The sequence below is a fragment of the Perca flavescens genome, chromosome 18 (assembly GCF_004354835.1).
Source record: "Perca flavescens isolate YP-PL-M2 chromosome 18, PFLA_1.0, whole genome shotgun sequence".
Lineage (NCBI taxonomy): Eukaryota > Metazoa > Chordata > Actinopteri > Perciformes > Percidae > Perca > Perca flavescens.
This window is the reverse complement of record NC_041348.1, coordinates 20,790,068-20,806,668: the sequence shown is the minus strand read 5'-3', so window position 1 is coordinate 20,806,668 and position 16,601 is coordinate 20,790,068. Positions and strand designations below refer to the sequence as shown.

Below are 16,601 nucleotides of genomic sequence, written 5' to 3'. Positions count from 1 at the left end.
ATAGAGAATTTCTTTTTAGCAGCTCACCGTCGTTTTAAAAATTCCCTCTGGAATCCATAAAGTTTTCCTAAAGATCTTCATAAACCAAGCTAACAATCCTATAGGTCTGGATTATTGCTTAGAGGGTTCTGAGCTCTTCTAATTCTTTTTAAAATCTACCGTGTGTGCCAAAAGGATGCAACATGATTTTCGAAATGATTAGGCTTACAGGATATAAATTTGTTTTTTTAAAATCGACAACATCTGTAAAGAAAAAACATTCGAAATGGCCAACACTTAGGTCCAAGGAGAAAAAAGAACAAGATTCATACCACATTGTTTCACTCTTGAGCTGCACTGATTGAAACAAGTCATTCCCTGCAGTCACCATTCCAGCGGTGGTTTCCATAGCTGCACAAGATGACTGCAAGTCAGTCACACACATTCACAAACGTCCGTACCCCATTGATGGTTGCCATAGCTGCGCTGGTTAGAAAAATAAAAAATAAAATAAACAGTAAAGAAATCAAGACCTCCCATTTTTTCACAGGTGTGAGGTAGATGAGGGGGGGGGCTTCAGGTATCCTTGATTGAGGGGAGACATGAGGGTCAGGAGTTAGTGGTGAAAGGTTCACCTCTATGGGCTGTCTTCAGGATTTCCTCCACCTCTGGGTCCGGGGGCCGCGGTGTGTGTGGGGCTCCTCAGGGGAAGAGGAGGAGCCCTCCAGGGGAGACGAGGCGGAGCGCTCCTCCTCCTCTGGGGGGCAGAGGTAGGGCCCGGTCCCTGGGCTGAAGGCCGAGGTAGACGCATGTTGGTCCTGAGAGCCTGTGGCGGGCGCCAGCGCCTTGTGGGGACACTGAGCCACCATGTGCGTGATGCTCTGGCAGTAGTGGCATTTCTTTGGCTGGGGGGGCAGGCCACACTCCTTGGCATGGTGATCCAGACCTCCACAGTTATAACAGCTGCAGAGGATGGAGGATGGAAGACAAGAAACATGGGGTGATGACAAACATATCCAAGAGCAACAAAAAGTAGAAACCCTCAACACATGTTACGTTTCTTGTGACAGCTCAAAGTTTTAAAACTGACATTGTAGCAGAAAATTATTATTATTATTTATTAACTATCCTTTTTTTTAACTAAATAAATACATGACTCAAAGGCTACGTTTGCACCGCAAGTCTTAATACTTAATTCAGATTTTTTTTTGCTCAGATCCGATTTTTTGTTTGGCTGTTCACATTACCTTTTAAAATGTGGCCTATATCAGATTCCAGTATTTTGAACTGACCCATATGAGCAAAAGAACAATAACAATGACATCAGACGCAGCACGCTGTTGCACTAAAGTTAGGGAGGTTATGGAGGAAGTAAGCATTTTCGCTTTTATTTCTAAATGTTTGTATAATAGCAGCTGTAACATTAATGAGCAGGTGCTGGGGAGGAGAGGGTCACGGTATGATCCTTCTAGTTTTGATTGAATTTAAATATCTCCCCATACACTAATTAGGTCTAACACCTCACTCTCCCTCCATTGACTTGTTCCATCACTATTCTCCATTTTTTAAGCCTAGTCAAGTTTTTATTTTTAATGTCTGTCTAGGGCTAACTCCCGCCGGCGCATAATTGTGACAAATGTCGATGTAGATTGACATAAAAGTCGCATTAAATCCGCCTTGGTTGTTCACACTGCGGCCGCATTGAAAAAAAAATCAGACCTGGGTCTGATTCAGGACCAAAGTGGTCTAAATCGGATTTGAAAAAATCAGATCTGGGCAAGATTTGAGTGTTCACACTACTTCTGAAGAAGTCTGACCTGGTCACTTGACCCCAAAAGATTTGGGGCACTTTTGCCTGCAGTCTGAACGTAGCCAGAAAAAGAGAAATACACAGTATATCCTCATAAAACATCACCACTGTGGAGTTGAAATGACGGTTCCAACTAGGATTGACCACTAGATGGCAGTAGGACACATGATATTGCTCTGGATCAAATGTGAGAAGCACTCTGTGGTATGCCAAACTACGCTGTGTTATTCAATTTGACAAGAAGCAATTGGGTGCTGAAAGAGTTAGAATTAAAAAACAAAATATTTCATCCCATCAGGTATGTCACAGACAGTTTTTGGTCTTTTAGGCGTTATATGCTCGTATTTCAGGCTTGATGTCACTTTTCAGGGTTCAATGTCTTTTTTATTGCTAATCTGCTGTGCAATGCTCAACAACGGTTTGAAATAGGGCGCCTGGGTAGCTCACCTGGTAGAGCGTGCACCCATATACAGAGGCTCAGTCCACAAAGCAGCAGCCGCGAGTTTGGTTCTGACCTGCTCTTTGCTCCATGTCATTCCCCCTCTCTCTCCCCTTTTAAGTCTAAGCTGTCCTGTCAAAAATAAAGGCCTAAAAAATAATATATATATATATATATATTTCTCTAACACATCTGTTTCACACAGATTTTTATTGAAAAATATGGCTAAACACAGTTTTGTTTTCTTTATGTAAAAGCTGAAAGCAGCAGTAGCTCATGAAACAATGGTTCACTATCAGGGTTTTAAATGCATCCAGTTTGACAGCCAATTAACAAAACGAGCATGGACACACAGTGAAACAGCATGTTAGCAAATTTCTGCCACTTCATAAGAAAACAAATCATGCCAGGTTTTTCTAAAGAAGTCTGTTTCAGTCTTCATTGCTTTGGAACATAGGCTGAATTATTTCCAGAGAGCATTTAACATCCATGGATGGATGGATGGATGGATGGATGGATGGATGGATGGATGGATGGATGGATGGATGGATGGATGGATGGATGGATGGATGGATGGATGGATGGATGGATGGATGGATGGATGGATGGATGGATGGATGGATGGATGGATGGATGGATGGATGGATGGATATTTCTTTGATGCATTATTTTGATGTATTTCTGCAATGCTTCCTAATTACAGTAAAACCTGGGGAATATATCATAAATAAGTCCAGTTTAAACACAACTTGGATTCAATAGCGTAATTTAAATTAATAGCCATAACCATAAAAACAATAATACATCAACTCCAATGGTACCAATAATTAGGTATTAACCTGTAGCAGAATTAGGGTTATATTTTGAAGTTTATTATATTAAAGAAAATTATTCCAAAATCATTTAAATTCATGTGTCAGATTATGCAGTGCCTAGTTATAAAACAGCTTAATCTCAGCTAAATTGACCTAAAGGTTTTAAAAAGAGAACGTTGTTTCAGAAATACAATTACATATTTATTAGCAATAAAAAAAGTTGTCATTTCTAAAGCTTTTTAATCAATCAAGATTAAATAATGTATTCTGTAAAACCATTTTTTTTAAAAGGTAATTGTCATTGATACCTTGTATTTATGGTGATTCATACATCTCATGACCAATTGATGATATTGTCAATTAAAAAAACAAGAAATAACTTCTGATACCACCTTAATGAACAAGTAGATAAAAACATTTGGGGAATAACGCATGGTATACCAGAGACCAGTTGGAATGTGCAGTGTGTTTCATTTTGATGGAGACATTTTCTGGCAGTGGTTTTGTTGTTGCACAGCTTTCATAATAAATGTCTTTACTTATTATTTCCACATAAGCTGAATATTACAACACCAGTCTTAAATTAAACACCTTAAGAGAGCTGAAAACCACAGAGCAGTAAAAAAAGAAAAGAAAAAAGGACTACACAATGGTTGGTTGACCAGCAGGGGTCGGAGCAGCGTGACAGCTCACAGGAGCCGCTGGCACTGAGCGGGACACAAGATGACATCACAGACATCTACCTGCCATCTCTGAATCCAATACTGCCTTGCTACCACCTTAGTAGAAGGTAGACACTTGACCTAACACTGGATCAATTATCCCAAATAAACTGAATTATTCAGCTATGTAAAACGATCAGGGAGGCTTCTATCCCAGATACTATTTCCTCTTTTCTAACAAAAGCTTTTCTTTTCACACCTTAAAAAGACAAAATGTGACAATGCAGGGTTGTTCCACTATAGCAGCTGTGGCGCAGAAACAAAAAGAGTGGCAGAGCTGGACTTTCTAATGTAAATGCAGCCTTGTAGTCATGTCATGCCTCCCCACATCAGATACAACACATACTCGGCTCTGCCTGGCAGCGTTAGCTATACATCGTTCTCTGTCAACAGGAGGACAGGCAAAACAGCCTCCTCTGCTTAAACCACCAGGCGTTTTCAAGGAGCTCCATATTGCTCCTTCTGACAGATTTTAGCAAAGCACCCTTCAGTATTTTACTGAGGACAAAACAATTGATTGAGCTACTGCCGCATTGAGATGCATATAAGCCCCATCCATCCCTGTACTAATGCCATCTCTAATGTAAAAGCTGGCAAATTGATTTAAAATATTGGCAAAGGAAGGCAAAGTGCCCTATTCAATTCCTTATTATGGTGCACAATAACCATAGCAACAGGCATGTACTCGGGCAGATTGAATAGATTTAATCTATAATCTCAGCCCACTCAGAAATAGCTCACTGCTGTGAGATGTACATATAACATATGTCTCCTTCTACTATAGGAAGCCCTGCTTTCCAAATGCAAGCTGCCAACACTCACATATATTCAGCTTTTGTTGGATGAAGCCAAGACTGGTGCGTATGAATCATTATATTCCTGCAGACACAAAAAACATTTAAAAAAAAAAAAAAACACTTTCCTTTTTTCATTTCCATGTTTCTTAAAGTTTTATCATACTCACCGGTCTCCCTTTGGTTTGCGTTTCTGGAGTGGGACCTTCCCTTTGGGTCTTCTCTCGCTGCCTGCGCAGGGTCCCCCACCAGGTCCGGTCACCCGCAGGGACTCCAGGCCCTTACAGGACTTCTTATAGGTGAACTCCACCTGCTCACCCTCCTTTAAGCTGCGGAAGCCCTCCATCACCAGTTTGCTCTGTTGGGAGAAAAAAGCAATTATCCATTTAAAAGTGGCAGGCACTAATAGCTCAATGAATTCTTTGCAAAAATGATAATGCCTGCAATACACAAGGGTCTGTATTTCAGTCAGGGGTGCCCAGTTTGTTGCATACACTAAAAGAACAATACAAGTTAGTGCTCATGTATATATACTGTAGTGGTATCGAGATGTACTTTACCATGACTGGTTCTCCTTGTATTTCTTAACCTTGAATTATACAGTTACCTTACCAAGTCTATGTTTTACACATGAAAGGTCTCCAATAAGCAGGTGAAAGGTAAAGAGCCTCTGTCTTGAGCAGAAAAGGTAATATTTTTAAATGAAAAGACACAATTTAATGTCTTAGTTCTTAATTTCTGCCCGCACAGCATAAAGCTCAGCATTAATGTTTTTCAAGTACACACCCATCACAGCTAATTTAACACTTAAATATTTAGCAGTTGCCTGAGAGCATTATCAGGTACCCGATCAATACTTTTCATCTCTAAATAATTGTCGCAGAAGAATCAACACTTATTAAGACTGGGAGGTTTACTGTGGGGGCTTGTACGCACTGCTGCATGAAGTAGAACACAATGTACACAGAAAGTCATTATTCAAACATGGTGGATTGACTGTATGTGGTTTGCACCAACTGCCATGACAGTCTGTGCACAGAGAGACTTATCTCACAAGCGTCCTTGCTTTTTTCCCTTTATCTACTTTTCACAGAAGCACCACTTCCTATTCCTTCAGCAAAGAGAAAAGACGAGTACATTGCACCAATGCAATCATTTTCTCCCAGCACACCCACCATCCATCTTATCTACATGATCGGCATTATTGATTTAGTTAATACATAACCACTGGACAATGATTTATTTCTTGTTGATCGATCGCAGAGAACGGACGGCTGATAGGCACTGTATCCGTGACCTTCATGAATCGCAGCGAGCCCTGCAGATCTCAGCATAGGTAAATACCCACCCACATGAGCATGCAGTATGCAGAGCTAACCTACCACTATACATCCAGGCCTATAAATAACACGCAGGCTATCTGTAGATCACGGATGTGAAGGAGAAAATGGCAGAAAAAGGAACAAATGATCAGAGGGAATCAAATGTGAACCTGTACAGGAAGGAGAGAAAATGTGCTCAGCCGCATTTTTTTTTCCCATCTGTGTGCCTGCAGTAACAGGAAGGTTGTAGGTTGTCTATTAGTGGATACATATATATATATATATAAATATAAATATGTAAGAGAGTGAAAAGGTGGGAGTGTATAAAGCAGTGAGACAAGAGAAAGTGACAAAAGATGTGTGAATTAATTACAAACAAAGAATACTGTCTGAGTTCCCTGCACTCTGATGGATATCTATTATACCCGTACAATGACATAAAGATAAAAGTGTAAGATTGGAATAAATTAGGGATTACATAAGAAAGGAAAAAGTCTTTAGAAGACATTCGGTTTCATTGTATGCTTCTTAAAATCATGTTGAGAATAAAATTGGAAAAAAAGGTAAATTGTTTAAGCCATGTTTCATTAAGAGGCTCTTAATTTGTTAAACATAATTTATTATAAAAACAATATAAAAAGTAAAGGAGTAAAATAGTAAAAAAATAAAATAAAAAACTAAAAGAATGATCTTTTCATCAATTAGTACAGCTTTCAAAATGGCTTTTAGACAAATGTCACAACACCATCTTGAATACCATCTCACTGCAACATTTTTATTCAAAAACTTTAAACTCTCATAATGTGGAATAAGACTTCTACGTAATGCACGAAAAGCTTTTCAGAATATTCAAATGTATTAATATCTATTTATTTATATTAAATTAATCAGTTTTATCTTAAATGGAAGTTTTCATGCAATTCCTTTTTAAAAACATTTTTGACAATTTAGACAACTGAAATTAGATTTTGTATGTATTAGCCTTATACCAAACTTTAACTTTATACATAAAACGTTTTGTATGAAAGAAACATAATACACAAAAAATACTTTTGATTAAAAGGAAAATAGGTTAATACAATTTATTCTCATTCCTACTGTCTAAACTAAGACTTTGCTACTGTAGATGTTTATGAAGGGCCAGTATGGACATGTAGAATTTAAAAAATCCTTTATGTATTTTAGTGAATTTTAAACTACTGTGTATATTTTGAATTTTTTTTACATTAATAGTTTTGTTTTGTTAGTTATACTTTTTAGACCATTTATCTTGAGTAAAGAGGAGTAGCTACAAATGTTATCCAATTAAAAAAGGCACTCCACATATACTCAATCAAAGCAACCACAAGGAATAAAATAGTGGTTCAGAACAACTGTGCCTTGTGCCTTAAAACCCTTCCAAATGACTGAAAGGCATTCCTGCAGCAGAAATCAGCAGAAAGTGAATAAAAAATGGTGCCCATCCCCCACAAAACAAAACGGATTCTGAATAATGATGAATAATCATCCACTCGTCTCTAGACCGGGTGGCACATGAGCCTTTCCTGTTCCTCTCCTGTCTTCAGTCTACAGGCAGCATGTCTCTCCAGGTCAAAGTTGAGTGGTTTGTCTCAACACCCTACCCCCTCTTCAACCCTGTCAATGCCCACAATGCACCAGTGAGGAAACCACACAACCTCTTTTGTTCTGCAGAAATGCAGGAAAACACACACACACACACACACACACGTCCTCCATATAAGACGTGGTATCACACTCATGCCTTCATGCCTCAGATCATTTCTGAAGCAAGGGCTTGCAACAACTCAGTCTCTGCACAATTACGTAATAAAACTCAGCATGTGGATTTACATATGTGTGTGTGTGTGTGTGTGTGTGTTCACAAATCAGAACCTGTAACCCGAGTCCCGTCCTCTCGAGTGACCTGGCGGGTGTCCTGACCCGTTTCAGTTTACGCACAGAGGTCAGGAAAGGGCACGGCCAGGGAGAGGGAACGAGAGAACGTCAGAGAGAGAGAGGGAGAGCACAAAATGGAGGAGTGGCCTGGTGCATGGGGGGGGGGGGTGGATGAGGGAGGGAGTTTGGAGGAGGAGGGGAGGGGTTGATGGAAATGCCTCCAGCGCATTCTGTTCAGCTCCAATGGAGGAGCAACTCCTGATCAGTGGCTGGACCTGGGGGGAGCCCAGGAACAAAACCCCCATTTGATTAGGAGCCCCACAGGTCAGCAGCAGAAATCCGGGGGTCAGTGGTATAACCATCCCAGCACCACCCCATGCCCGACTGGTGGACCACACCAGCTCTCATCCCTTTAACTCAGAGCCACCAGCAGCTACTGTCACCCTAAAAAGTGAAGAAACTGAGCCAACAAAATGGATACCGACATACTCTAAAATGGCTTGATTATGCTTACGAGCTTCCTTATATGTAATATATATCTTCCTATGGCTCTCTGTGTGTGTGTGTGTGTGTGTGTGTGTGTAGGAAGAAGCCAGCGATCAATAACGGACTCCAACATCCTGGATAGAAATAGCCCTTCTTTTCATCAGCCAGGACCTCGTCATCACCAGGCCCAACAATCAATACAGGAAGTTGTAATGTGAGGGGATGGGGAAGCGCAGAGAGGAGACCCGCCATCCTCCACCAGCCTCTCTCAGTGGCGTCCACCGACTATGGAATGGCTAATTACGGGATGCTTTAAATCAGAGGTGGCCCACGCAGACCCGCACGCTGGATAGTGCTCGTATTGAGAGGAAAGGGGGAGTTGGAGGGGGGGTGTGTGAGGGAGATGGCGGTCTCCATGTGGCGTGGTGCCATTAAGTAGCTTTTTACACACAGGAAATGCTAAGTGGACAAAGCTGGGCCAGATCAGCTCAGATGGACATAACCCAACAGGACGCATGTAAACCAAAGAAGAAAGAGAAGAGATAAAAAGGAGCGAGAAAGCTGGACGAAAGAGGGGGAGAACACACAAACATGCCAATGAAAACCACCAACAGAGCCGCTCCTATGACGCTGACACCCCAGTCCTCCTCAACACGTTGTCATTACCGGCCCTGACCCTTGAACCCTCCCCAACCCCCATCAAACACTTAGAAGCCTTCATGTTTCCCCTGCCTCAAATTAACAACATCCAACACCCCCGATTATGACTGGGGCAAATATTTGATCTGAGGGAGGAAGCACTAGATCATCTTGCTACGTTTATCAGCACGAAAGGGGAAATGAACCTCGCTGAGGTGACTGGTGATAAAATACACAGCCTGCTAATAACTGGAGCTATTCAAAACAGAAGCACACACATCTGTTTTTACACAAATGGTTGTGTTGTGACACTTATGTATACTCATAGGAAATTATTAATGGCAAAAAATAATGTAAATAATATATATATATATATAAAAACTGGTTGAGAGTAAAAAGGTTCTTAATTCACATTTCTACTAAACATTCACCATGACGCATAGCATTAACTCAGACCTATTGTTTCGAATATTGACTGCATTTGTCTTTAAGTTTAAGTTGTATGAACAATATTAGTATTACACATTAAATTAAAATCATCTAATGGATGTTGTTGCAGTTGGCTACATTTGCAATGGCAAAAAGCAGCAGCTAGTTTTTCTTCTGTATATTTTGGCACTGAATTGAACCTAGTTGCATCAGCATGATGCATGTCAAATGTCACTGAAGTGGGAAAATGCTTATTAGTTGATTTGCTCGCTTATGACGATGATATTAAGAGATTAATATGATCAAAGTAGGTATATCTAACGTGTTTTTCATTTGAGAAAAGGTGCAACGGTATTTTATCTCTTTCTCCACCTTTTCAAATTCAAACTCAATTTCCAAATATTCTCTGGTCCCTGCTTCTTAAATGTCACAATTTAATGCTTTTCTTTTTCATATAAAATAGTAAACTAAATATCTTTGGCTTGTTTTGGTCAGGTTAAAAAAAACCAATTGGAATAGGTCACTTAAAAGAAAAGAAAATAACGATTAATCAAGAAAATAACCCGCAGAATAATCGAAAATGAAAAGAATCGCTAGTTGCAGCTCTATTATTTTGTTACTGTAATGGATACGTTCTTTATTCTGCTACGAAATTTAACAGACCAAAAAAAGCAGCATTCAAACACAGATGTTGTTTGCATTATTTATGTTTTATTGTTTCAGTCTGTTTAGATGTTTTAAAGCAAATGAAATAAACATGTGTGCGGTGCAAACATACCCAACAGTGTGCAGGCGTTTTTTTGGGGGGGGATTTCAGGTGAACTGCGACTTGTTTTAGCCCTGCTCTGCTTTCTACTCCGCCACCTTTCCAATTACCAATCATCTCCGCTGTATGTGGCCAGCTCCTCTAAAGGAAGTCACATGACTAGTCTTTCTTCTTCTTTTGCGTTTTTTGATGAGGGTGGTTTGGTGGAGGGAGGGGGAGGAGGAGTTGCAGTGTGGCTGCAGGAGAGACAAAGCCTGATACTGGCTATCTGGAGGCAGAGATGGGTGGGGCCTGCATGCCAAACGGTGACACGGACCAGAGGTTAATCTCACTAGGGGCCCACTTTAACCTCGCTACACAAAACACACACACACACTCTCTCACGCGCGCACACACACTCTTTCACGCGCGCGCACACACACACACACACACACACACACACTCAAAACCTCAAACATCTTACAACGGTTCACATGTAGGAACAACCTGGTGGTGGCGAGCAGAAAGTAAGAACCACACACACACTCATGGGGGCTCCATAAATTGAACACACACTCTGGAGGTTTTAGGAGAATAGCAGCAGCAGCAGCAGCAGCAGCAAACTGTTCAACATTTCAAACTGATTACCGACAAAGGGCAAGCAGTCCCCCACCTCACCGCCACACACCCCCTCACCCCACCCAACCCTCCTGCCTTTTTGTCTTTAAAGAAATTCCTCTTTTTAAAAGAATGCCTGAGGAGAGAGCACATCCCCCACCACCACCACCCTCCCCCCGTGTCCCAGCAGGAACTCACACAGACAGTTACACGCAGAAAAACACTCAGTCCAGGTAGAGAAGGGGTTGACAAACAGAGATAATGAAATTGTTTTGTGTGTGGAATCACGAAGCAGAAAGGTAAAGCAGGCGAAGAAGCTTAATTACCACACACACACACACACACACACACACACACACACACACACCTTCCAAAAGGAAGTGATCAGATAGCAGCCCTGATGAAGAGGCCTCCCAGTAAGCGAACTCGTGGTCGGGCGGGGACCCTCTCGCTGACTCACACACACACACACTCTCACCCTCCCTCTCTTAACTCCTGCTCTTTCACTCACTCGTCTTTTTCCAACATCTCGCTCATGTTTTTCTCCTCGACTACCACTAGCAGCACCACTCTCCCCCCCCCCCCCCACCCCTCACTAACACTTATTTTCCCAGATCCCTCCTTTTTCCTTCTCCTAGGAAATCTCCTCCTCTTTCTCCTGTCATGCTCCCTCTTCCTCTCTCCATCGTTATTATCTCTGCCTCTCTTCCCTTTTTTCTCTCTCTCTCTCTCTCTCTCTCTCTCTCGTGCATATAGGGAAAGTGTTGAAATAAATCTGAAATCTCTCCACTATTTCTTTTAAAGAAACTGACAGCTAAACCTGTATCATAAATGCAGATAGCCATGACCTTTTAGTCAAGCCACAATCTCTTTCAATAGCTTGTACAATAAAGGCCTGCTCTTTATGCATCAAAGATTTCACAGATTCCCCATACTTATCATTAAAAATATAAATTTCAGATATATGTCCAAAGGTCTTCAGGCTGACAGCAGAGACACAGAGAGAGAGGAACAGTGAACAGAGAAAATGAGTGACTCTTTAATGAGAGTGTACAGTATATGCAAATACTGGGGTGTTTTGCATCCTGTATGACAATGTGCTTATGAATGCATATTGTCTGCTCTTTGTGCTAAATGACAGCTGTATTATTGTAAACATGTAGCTGGAAACACTGGGAGGGGGAAATGCACTAGTGTAAACATGATTCATTGTGTGCTAGATAATTCTTCTATTTAAAAAAAAGGTTTAGTGGAACAATTTGCATTTTTTTGCAACATGTAAAAATGCATCTAGCTACACATAATTTAAGAAAATCATTATCCAGAGCAGAAAGTGACAGTGATTAACTGCAACCATTTTCAAATCTACACCTTTCTAATTCAAATACCTTACTAGATGGCATGCATTTGAAAAATAGTCCCACAGACACCTGGATGGTGCCACAGCCACCCTTTTCTGTAGGTTACAAACTGCTGAGACAGACAGTATTTATTTGACTTCTGCTCAGCTCTTCAGGCTGTTTTCTCAGACTAAATCTTCCTTCTCAATTGCTGATCCACTTCTAAAACCTCTGTTGCCAGCAGGGACATTGGCAATGCAGCAATATACACTTTCTCTCCTTTTCAGATATGCACTACAGTGCTCACATATCAAAAACTGGATCCACACACAAATAAATGCTGAAAAGAAATATGAAACATTATTTGACGTAGGTTTACACGTGATATTCCATGCATGACAATAGAGACAGATGGAGCAAAGGTCAACATATTGCTTAAACCTTATTCACTCAAAATGTGAATGATTTTTTTAGCACCAAGTTTACAGTAGATTTCAACTTATTTTATTTCCAACAGAAAAATCTAAATTAATTTTTATCGTCAGTATAAGAGATACAAAAATAACTAACTTTTTATAGAGTAATTGTACCTTTATAATCAAAAGGCGCATAAGATGCAAATCACAAAATATATAAAAAATAACAAAATAAAGGGATAATACAACATAAATGAAAGAGAAATGTTAAATATAGCACTATTAAAGACCTCATTTCATCACTGCAAAGTGTCCCACTGGTGTACAGCTGAGGCACAACAAATAGGTTAACAAAACCTTCTTTTCAGCAAACCATGCCAAACTCAGAGCTCCCACTTTCTATTTTAAAACTAGATACAACTTTAAAAAAAACATATGATCAAAAGTTATTGAAGTTCCAAAAGAGTGGCCTGATAAGGAAATAAATCAATTACCTTTATGAAACCATAATTTACAGTTCTCAGTACTCCTAGTTTGCCTGATGAGTGGATTATTCAACACTGCTGACATCTGACCCATAATATCCCCCCCTCCCCTCTTGCCACCAGTTAAGCACAACATCCCATGAGTCCACAATAAAAACACCTCTAGGGGAGGGTGTCACATGAAATGGCGAAAATGCCTCTCCTCATCCTTCCTCACAGAGTATTTTAAAGCCACTTTATAGGACCGTAAAAAAAACGTGGGGAAAAGAGGAGCTGAAGGAAGGGAGGCTCTTTGTGTGCTGCAGAATAAGTCGAAAACAAAGCCTCAGAAATGAACTCCATGCACAATAAATCAACAGTAGCTATACATGCGGTGGAAACAGGCCAAATGTAAAGGGAGGTTTCGAATACGTACACAAAACAACAGCAAAAGGAGCAAAACGCCTCCTAGAACAGAACAAGGGTTCACAGTTTGACTTTTTAAAAACATGTTTTCCGACACACGTTAGCTGGCTGCATATGAAACCAGCTCTGCTGTACATTAGAGCCAAGTGTGAATCTAACCGGGTCATAGCCACACGACATTTCTTCCCTTCCCTTTACAGTGCAGAGGGAAGCGAGGGAGGGGACGGCTTGGACACATGTGGCTTAAAAGAGGAAACTTAACGTGTGTGTTTAAAAAAATATTAAAATTCAAGCCCGTGGACAACGTGTAATTACACAGTAACATGTTGGGCAATGCAAAACATCCGGATGATACAATGTAGCTGGCGCTCTGGGAAGAAATAAAAGGGGGCCTGCGGGGATCAAAATGGGATTTGAAGTGACAGTGAAATTGTTGGAAAAGGAAATGCAACTAATCAATCATTCATCGCTTTAGAAAACCAAATCCGGATGAGGCCGGTGAGCACCATATCACTACCGTCACCGCAGATGTTTACTCCTCGGTGTTTTTGGCGTCAACTTACTTGGTGGACGAAAACATCCAGAGGGGGGTCAACGGGGCTCCCTTCGCTGCTGGTCATTGAGATAAATCCAAAGCCCATCCGGACGTTGAACCATTTGCAGAAGCCCGATCCCGACAGGATCTGAGGTCGAGTCCGGTCCTCCTGCTCGGTGGACTTGGCGGGGTCTTCTCCGCCACCTTTACCCGGCCCTCCTGAAACACACAGGAAGCAAGTTACAACATTTTACAGGCTCGGAGATACACCGCAGGACGGCTACTTCCCTGTGCGCATGAAGGTTTATATAATGGGCTCTGTTGCTTAAAAAAACTTCTTCGAGAAGCGTGGGGGGAATCCCCTTCACTAGCAAACAGGGGCTTTGCGAAGTTCAGGGCCGGTAGAAATTCCCTAGACTACTATTTTCCACATCACATAAGCGATCAGGGGGCGCGTGGTGCTGTTGATCCGGTGTGCATCAACGCATACATTCCCTCAAAAAGTTGTTGGTTACTCCCTGACAGATGATCGCCTCGGACTCGTGCACATGCATCTCAGTCGGTAACTTGTGGAGGATTTGTCTCATGCATCTACAGCCCGCTCCTAACAGTGGAGTCGCATGCTATAGGATCCCCCCCAAAAAAAGGGCAGGTGTACACATGGCTCCTCGAGCTTTACCAGTGGGCAAAGTAGCATATACGCTCTAACAATGCATATCTTAACGCAGCGAAACGTGATAAGATATGGTGCTATAGGCTACAGGGGCGGCTCGGCTCGGGTTTGAGGTTTGGAACAACAATCACGTTGCACCTTGCCACACCACTACCTCCCTCCCCGCGCGAGCAGATAGGCAGGAAAAACTAAGAGCAGAAAATAGAAAATAATTGCAGAATAACCTTCGGCCATGTTTCCCCTCGGACCCTCTGCGCCCAAGTTGCAATAGAGAAGCTTCCTCTGCGAAAACGGGCTGCGGTCGTCACCATTAATCCGACATCCTCGATCCCATCGGTCACCAATTTAGCTCGCATGGTACGGCGTGCTTTCTGCCTTTTGATATGTTTGTCATGTCTCTCTTTCTTCCCTTCAATCCCTTCCTCACTCTCACCACCTCTGCACTGCTGTCCCTCTCTTCTCTCTCTCTCTCTCTCTCTCTCTCTCTCTCTCTCTCTCTCTCTCTCTCTCTCTCTCTCTCTCTCTCTCTCTCTCTCTCTCTCTGCCTGCCTGCCTCCCTCTCTCTCGCTCTCTCTCCTTCGCTCTCATTCGCTCTCGAGCTGGCTGTGCCCGTTCCCGTAGTGAGAACACGTGACTTTGTCAATTACATGCTTTCTTGCTGCTAATTTCTGCCCTTAGATTCAGGAAGAGGGGAATCGGACTCGCAACCACGAGCAGGATACACCCCAGTTGTGTTATTATAATATAAACAAGCCCTGTGTTAATAATAGCTTCGAACATACAGTAGATTGTACAGTTCAGACTGTGTTTTTACTATTTATACACTGTGTTTTGTTCATGATAAAGCTGTCTTGTAAGGGGTTGGTGTAGCTACATAAAGCTATTATACTCAGAGATTAGATTAGATGGGATTCAATTACATTTTAATGATTCCTTCGGGGGCAATTGGGTGGTCATAGCAGCAGGACAAAAGAAAACATGGAAACAAATATAAACAATGAGGCAAGAAATTAGCAAAAGCAACAAGCGGTTTGTGGGCTTTTTAAAAAAAGATTATTATCATGCATGAACATGCAGCACTTGTTTTGTCATTCGTGCTTTATAAAACTGAAAACCAATATGTGAATAGATTTGAAAACAAAATATGAATATTTACTTGCAAGTTAGTTAGTTAGTTAGTTAGTTAGTTATATAGGCCTATGTACATAAGTGCCCAGCCCACATGGGCTTATAAAACAACAAAAATACTTATTTCAGTGGTGAATTATTTGTCATACGATGATATCACTTCTACCATAAATCATCACATTACAAACAAAGAAATTCTTTCCCAGGCTCGACATTTAGAATCTGCCACAAAAAGATTTCCCTTCATAAGAAACACAATTAATCTCAGGCATATAACATGTATTATACAAAAAATAAAACACTAAATGAATTGGAAGACAAGGTTAACTTACCACAAACTCATAATACCAATAATATCACTTCTGTGGAGACACAGCACATAACAACGTTTTTCTATATCTTTGTCTTACCCTACACTAACACTGAACTCCAAGTCAGCAGTGGTGAATAATCCAGGCAAACTAGCAGTACTAAGAACTGTGAATTATGGTTTCATAAATTGATTTATTTTCTTACCAAGACTACTCCTTTGGAACTTCAATAACTCTTGGATGGTATGGGTTTTTAGTGTTGTATCCGGTCTTAAAATAGAAAGTGGGACCTCTAAGTTTGGCATGTCTGATTTATATTTCAGTTAAATAACCTCACATCTTTGTTACAGAAATAACCAACCACACATTGGAGACCGAAAATCTCTTTACCTGAGAGCAAAATAACTTATAATAATAATACAGAATAAAAAATGTAATGCTCATTTTCTATGCTTTCCATGCATTGAACATGTTGTTTTTGAGCTCATGTTCCTCACATACGACGAGTTACCTCCCAGCATCATAGTGGGCACCAGAGGAGAGCTGAACTCACAGCTTTGGAATGTGACTGGAAAACCCAGAAAAACAAACCTGAAAACTGATGTGTTCACTTG

At 41.1% G+C, this 16,601-nt stretch overlaps 1 protein-coding gene across 2 annotated transcripts; it reads right to left on the bottom strand.

Annotated features, from left to right (window-relative positions):
• Positions 1-564: 564 nt before the first annotated feature.
• Positions 565-15,006, bottom strand: lin28b (lin-28 homolog B (C. elegans)). 2 transcript variants are annotated; one of them, XM_028605901.1, is made up of 5 exons: positions 14,773-15,006; positions 13,904-14,094; positions 4,730-4,917; positions 4,588-4,644; positions 565-942 (listed from the first exon to the last, which is right to left on the bottom strand). In XM_028605901.1, exons 1-5 carry the CDS (start codon positions 14,780-14,782, stop codon positions 630-632), a joined length of 759 nt encoding a protein of 252 aa, XP_028461702.1. In that variant the 5' UTR covers positions 14,783-15,006; the 3' UTR covers positions 565-629. The 2 variants fall into 2 exon arrangements, with proteins under 2 accessions (XP_028461702.1, XP_028461703.1); XM_028605902.1 differs by lacking the exon at positions 4,588-4,644.
• Positions 15,007-16,601: the final 1,595 nt, after the last annotated feature.

Bases quoted from the DNA above. Each gene is read 5' to 3' on its own strand.
- lin28b (XM_028605901.1), bottom strand. The intron at 4,918-13,903 runs GTAAGTTGACGC...TTCTCCCAACAG, and splicing joins TGGATGTTTTCGTCCACCAA to AGCAAACTGGTGATGGAGGG. The intron at 4,645-4,729 runs GTGAGTATGATA...TTGTGTCTGCAG, and splicing joins CGCAAACCAAAGGGAGACCG to GAATATAATGATTCATACGC.